The 6,133-nt window shown below is 43.6% G+C and overlaps 1 protein-coding gene across 1 annotated transcript; it reads left to right on the top strand.

Annotated features, from left to right (window-relative positions):
- The first annotated feature begins 4,844 nt into the window (after window positions 1-4,844).
- Window positions 4,845-5,672, top strand: LOC147505048 (uncharacterized). The gene has a single exon (XM_086605455.1). It carries the CDS (start codon window positions 4,845-4,847, stop codon window positions 5,670-5,672), a length of 828 nt encoding a protein of 275 aa, XP_086461581.1.
- Window positions 5,673-6,133: the final 461 nt, after the last annotated feature.

Here is a 6,133-nt window from a genome sequence, read left to right as displayed (position 1 = left end):
AAGTAAGGGCATTTAAAAATAAGTTGTATATTATAACTAACTCTTCATCTTGGAGCTCCATTTCTCTTAGTCCAGTCTCTTTTCCGTTTTTCTTCATTACATTTCTGAGTTTGCTACATGCGTAGAGATGCCTGACGACATCTAAAAAACAATATTTACAAAAGACAAACAAACGTATGTATAAGGATTTGAAGTAAGAGTTAATGAATCTTTTGTAAACAATCGGATATGTTGTTACCTGTGAGGTACTTGTTATCTACTCTCGTTGACAATTGGCTGAAATTGGTAAATGAATATCCAAATTCTGGCAATTCTATGCATCCGGATTCAATAATTTTTAGCATTGTGCTCCATTTGAAGTAAATAATATAGGCATGAGATGTTAGGCCATATAATCCTTTGAATTTGGATGGAGTAAACCGTTCAATTTGATAAATCTTCATCTCAAGTAACTGCCGATTGAATTTTGATATCAATTGTTTAGGCACTCTTCCATGTATTTGATGTCCCTGTTATAAACAACAACCTTAGTGAGTAAAAAATTGTTAAGAATTATCTAAAAACTGTTAAAGTATGGTGATATGCGATATATACTTACGTGTTGGTCAATGAGTAACATGTCTAAAGACTTTAATTCATATGTGGAGTAATCAGTTACTTTCCATATTCTACTAACCCTAACAATAATTTTCCAACTTCCAGCAGTGGCAGTAATGTCGTTAATACAATGTCGTGGGACCGTAGCTATTTGTGAGATCGCTTGAGGTTTAGACAAGCTGTATAAGCATGGGGAAATGTGCTGAAATTGCAGAAATGATTATATGTTATTGTTTGAACAGATAGTGAGAGCCATTGGAAGGCTGAATCTTTCCCACAAAAGGTTGTTTTTTTAAATTTACCACTTTGACCCTCTTATTTTTTATTCAATATACAACATAAAAAACAAATAGACTAAGTTAATTCAACTAATTAATGGCAATATAAAATAAAAAATCGCGCAATTTACTTCTTTAACTATCCCCAGCCAAATAGGCATCTAAAAAACATTTTGTTTTCCAAAGTCAATTTCATTATTAATTATAAAAAACCCACTAACATCAAAGACACACCATTAAATTGCATTTAAGAAATGGATACATAGGTAACACGGCTCAAGTGGGTGTGAGCATCAAAAGGAGAAAAAGTAATCATCAAAATTTGTTTTTTTATTATTAATATATGTGTGTTAAAAGTTAAAGAAATGAAAAGCAAGTGGACAAAAAAAAAACACTTCTTTCGATGTTCTATAATTTTCTTGTTTCTTGAGCTGGTTGCTTCTAACTATGCTCTCATTATCTACTTTATTTATCTCAACATCTTTTGCAATGGATGAAGCGATACTCCATAAATGAAATTTGTTTCAATAATTGCATAAACGATTAAACCTTAAAAACAAAATTGGGAAGTTCTAAAATGGGGTTTTGCATACCTTAAATTATTTCTAGAATGATATGAAAATCTTGCTTTTTGAATTATATGAGAAGTTTGGTGGGAGGGGTAACGAAGTATTTATAGCTGGGAAAAACTGCTGCGAGAAATAGAGTTGGAAAGTGTAGGGTCTATCATGGAAGATGTTCCAAATGACACAGGGCGAATTTTGTCTTTTTTTCTATCAACCACTTTGCAAGTGGGAGCAAAGTATTTTAAAAGTATATCTTATCCGTATAGAATGTAATATTAGGAATCCTATGCACCTTTCTTTTCACAACTGATTGGTCTGGCCTATAGTCTAGTATGGACCATGTTCCAAATGACGTAGGGACTCCCTATCTTCTTTCTTGTCAACCACTCTTAACTAATATTCAATTTGCTATTTATATAGTCAACCAAGTTTTGTCGTACGAAGATTTGAATGATCTTCTTTGTAAATGTTGCCTTTGCCCGACAACGGGTTAATTCATAATAGTGTCAAAAAAAAAAAAAAATATGTATTGGTCTGTACTATTTCTTGTCGTATCAATAGTAGGCGCAACTTTTTTGTCAAGTTTGTTTGACTATTAGTGAGTAAAAAATTGTTATGAATTATCTAAACAATGTAAAAGTATGGTTATATGTGATATATAATTACGTGTTGGTCGATGAGTAACATGTCTAAAGACTTTAATTCATCTGTGGAGTAATCAGTTACTTCCCATATTCTACTAACCCTAACAATAATTTTCCAACTTCCATCCGTGGTCATAGCGCTCCAGCACGGGTTAAAGCAGGGGACACGAGTACATGAATTAGTGTCCAAGATTGAAGTTACCACCCTGCATGCTTTATACTTGAAAGTGGAACATTACATCAGGTATGAGGACATTCTGCGGAGGAACAGTAAGGAACACAAAAAGCTTGACAAGTCAATACGTGCCATGGCCGCGGAGGACAGAAGAGACAAGGATAGAGCTGCGGCCAGGGATAGAGGAAATTACGATAGGGAGATACCGAGAGCAGAGAGGGGCAGAGACCAGGCTCGACGGGAGTACAGGGAAAGAAAACCGTATCGCGAGATAGATCTGACGCCGCTGAACAAGTCGTTGGAGGAGATCTTGCCTCTGATCAAGGGACAACGGCACTACGAAGAGCCACGGAGCTTGCCAAAGGAGATCGAAGGAAAGCCGTTTTGTGCATACCATCAGGTTAGGAATCATGCTACCAACGAATGCTTTGCTTTACAGTGGTTGGTAGAACGAATGATTGGGAGAGGACAGTTGAAAGAACTTGTCAAAGAAGCTCAGCCGATCGAGAGGGTCGCGGCCGCAGCAAGAATCCTGGGCACGATAAATGTAATATTCAGCGGAGAAACGCTGGGGAGGAACGCTCACCGGGATAAGGTGAGAAGGACCGCCAGCCTCTAGCAGATAAACAAAGTTCGAGCGGTCCGCAGCCAGTTCCCAGAATTAGCAGAGGGAGTGACCGGGTAGAGTTTACACAGAAGGATCTGGAGTCGATGAGCTCTCCACACGAAGATCCCCTGGTGGTTACCGTAGCAATGGGAAATTACATGGTGAAGAGGGTGTTGATAGACTGCGGAAGTTCAGTGGATTTGATGTTTCAGGGTGCACTGGAAGAGATGGGAATAGAAAAGGAGCAGATGAAGCCTCCGCGGACTAATTTGTTCGGGTTCAACGGCAGCATGACTATGCCAGTGGGGGAGCTAGTACTGCCGGTGACCGTTTTCACCAAGTTTATGGTGGTGGATATTAACTCACAATACAACGCGATCCTGGGAAGAAAGTGGATTCATGAGATGAGGGCAGTTCCCTATGTATTACCAGGTGATCCGATTCCTAACGAATGGAGGAATGTACGAGATAAGGGGCGATCAGGTCGCGGCGCAGAACCTAAACCAGGTGGCGGTGAAGTGCGCGATGCGCACGCTGCTGAAGAGGGCGCCGGAGGTAGGGGACGGTCCGGCATAGCAATTACAGATTGCGGCTAAAGGGAAGAGGCCACCCATCGGGGGCAAGACGATGGACGAGGTTGAGGTTGTAAACATTGGAATAGCGGAGGAGGAGAAGTTCGTGAACATTGGAGCCAGTTTGGCGGAGGAATGGAGAGAGAAACTGATTGCCTTGCTAGTTGCGAACAGTGATGTGTTTGCATGGTCGATCGAGGAGTTGGTAGGGTTAGATCCAGAGTTTGCATGCCACAGGTTGCACATGCGGGATGGCGCCCGCCCCATCAAAACCGAAGTGTCAGGCCGCAGTATGCACAGGGAATCAGGGAGGAGGTACAGAAGTTGAGAAATGCAGGTATCATCCGTGAATGCAAGTTTACCGAATGGTTGTCCAATGTGGTAGCCGTGCCTAAAAAGAATGGGAAAGTAAGGATGTGCGTGGATTTTACAGATGTCAACAAGGAATGCCCAAAGGATTGTTATCCTATGCCACGGATAGACGAACTGGTGGACCGAACAGCGGAGTATAAGTTCTTTTCATTTATGGACGCATCAATGGGCTACAATCAGGTGGTGATGTATGGCCCTGACCAAGAAAAGACAACATTAATAGTGGAAGGGGGGACGTACTGCTACACCCGGATGCCTTTTGGTCTGAAGAATGCGGGGGCCACGTTTCAAAGAGTGGGAGAGAAGATGTTCGAGGATAAAATCCGGAAGAAGATGGAAATTTATATAGATGACATGGTAGAGAAAAGTATGACCGAAGAGGAACATTTGGAGGGCTGAAAAGAGGCGTTAAGCCATATTACGAAGACACAAGCTGATGTTGAACCCAGAGAAATGCACGTTTGGGGTGACGTCTGGGAAGTTCCTGGGGTATATAGTCACATACCGTGGCATAGAAGCGAACCCGGACCAGATTAGGGCGTTGATAGAGATGCCATCACTGCAGAATGTGAAGGAAGTTCAGAGGCTCGCTAGTAGAGTCGCGGCTCTTAATAGGTTCATATCCAAGTCTTCGAACAAGTGTCGGCCCTTGTATCTATTGTTAAGGAGTACAAGTGACTTCTAGTGGACCGAGGCATGTGAAAGGGCATTCTAGGAATTGAAAGGATATTTGGGCCAAGCTCCCATCTTGTCGCAGCCAGAACAGGGAGAAAAGTTGTACTTGTATTTGGGGGTTTCGGAGTGTGCGATTAGTTCAGTGCTGATAAGGATAGTGGGAAGGCAGAGAGGCCGGTGTACTTCCAAAGCAAAACCATGCTGGATACCGAAACTAGGTACAGTATGATCAAAAAGTATGCCCTGTCATTGGTCTTCTCAGCACTAAAGTTGAAACCATACTTCGACGCTCATTCGGTGGTGGTGGTGACTAATTTGCCACTCAAGCAGGCGTTGAAGGCCGAGAAATCAGGGAAGAATGTTGAAGTGGGCGTTCAGCTCATTCAGCTCTTATGAGATCGAGTACCAAGTCAGAACCGCAGAAAAGGCTCAGGCAATGGCAGAATTCTTGGCCGAGGACCCCACCTGGGGGGAAGAGATGGTGATGGAACAAGAGACAGACCAAAATCACGACCCCTTGGATCCGTGGGACATGCGAAATGGTTGGAGGGTATTTGCAGATGGATCGGCCATGGATACTGGGAATGGAATTGGGGTGGTGCTGGTCATGCCCGAGAACACTCGCCTGGAATTGTCAATGAAACTGGGATTCGCGGCGTCGAACAACGAGTATGAGTACGAGGCAGTAATAGCGAGGATGGATCTAGCCAGGGATTTGGGTGTGCGGGAGCTCACGGTATATTCAAATTCAAATTTGGTAGTATGTCAAGTCAACGGGGGATTTGCGGCATGGTGCCCTCGGATGGCCAAATATCTAGAGGTGGTTCAGAGAAGGGCAGAAAAGTTTGAGAAAATTAGCTTTGCCCATCTAGGTAGGGGAGAGAATAGGCATGCCGACGCTTTGGCTTACGTGGCCGCAGTGCTTCCTGGGACAGAGGGGAGGTCTATCCAAATCCGGGTGCTAAGCATACCAAGCACCACGGAGGACGAAGACATGTGCCTAACCACCGAGCAAGAGCAGGGGTGGATGGAACCTATCAAGCGTTACTGGTCGGGGATAGATACCGGGGACAAGGATGAGAAAAAGAGAATGGAACAGAGGTCAAGAAGGTACATTCTGACAGAAGGGGAGTTGTATCGAAGGAACGTCAGCGGACCACTCCTGAAATGCACAGGACGAAAGTAAAGAGGTGTTGGGAGAAGTTCACAAAGGAGGCATGGAAGCCACTCGGCGGGGAGGACAACGGCTCATCGGTTCTTTGCCTCTTAGGGTACTTCTGGCCCCACATGAAGAGAGATGCGACTGAGTATGCCAAAAGATGTCGGAAGTGCCAAATCTTTGTGCCGCTGATACACTCACCTGCATAGCCATTGCACAAGGTCTTCAGCCCCTGGCCATTTGCTATGTGGGCGTTGGATATTGTTGGACCCCTGCCCATGGCCAGTGGCAAGCGGAGGTTTGTGCTAGCCGCGACTGACTATTTTACAAAATAGGTTGAGGGCGTGGCTTTGCAGCAGGTCAAGGAGGAACATGTGAAAAAAATTTTGTGGGAAAATATAATATGCCGGTTTGGGCTGCCGCACACTATTATCGCGGAAAATGGGACTCAGTTCACAGGGGGAAAAGTGAAGGCCTTCCTCTAAGCC

Source organism: Coptis chinensis, chromosome 4 (assembly GCF_015680905.1).
Source record: "Coptis chinensis isolate HL-2020 chromosome 4, ASM1568090v1, whole genome shotgun sequence".
Taxonomy (NCBI): Eukaryota; Viridiplantae; Streptophyta; class Magnoliopsida; order Ranunculales; family Ranunculaceae; genus Coptis; species Coptis chinensis.
The sequence above is the reverse complement of the archived record's forward strand: the minus strand, read 5'-3'. Positions and strand labels throughout refer to the sequence as shown.

Coding starts and splice junctions, on each gene's coding strand:
- LOC147505048 (XM_086605455.1), top strand. CDS start 4,845: ATGTTGAAGTGGGCGTTCAGCTCATTCAGCTCTTATGAGATCGAGTAC.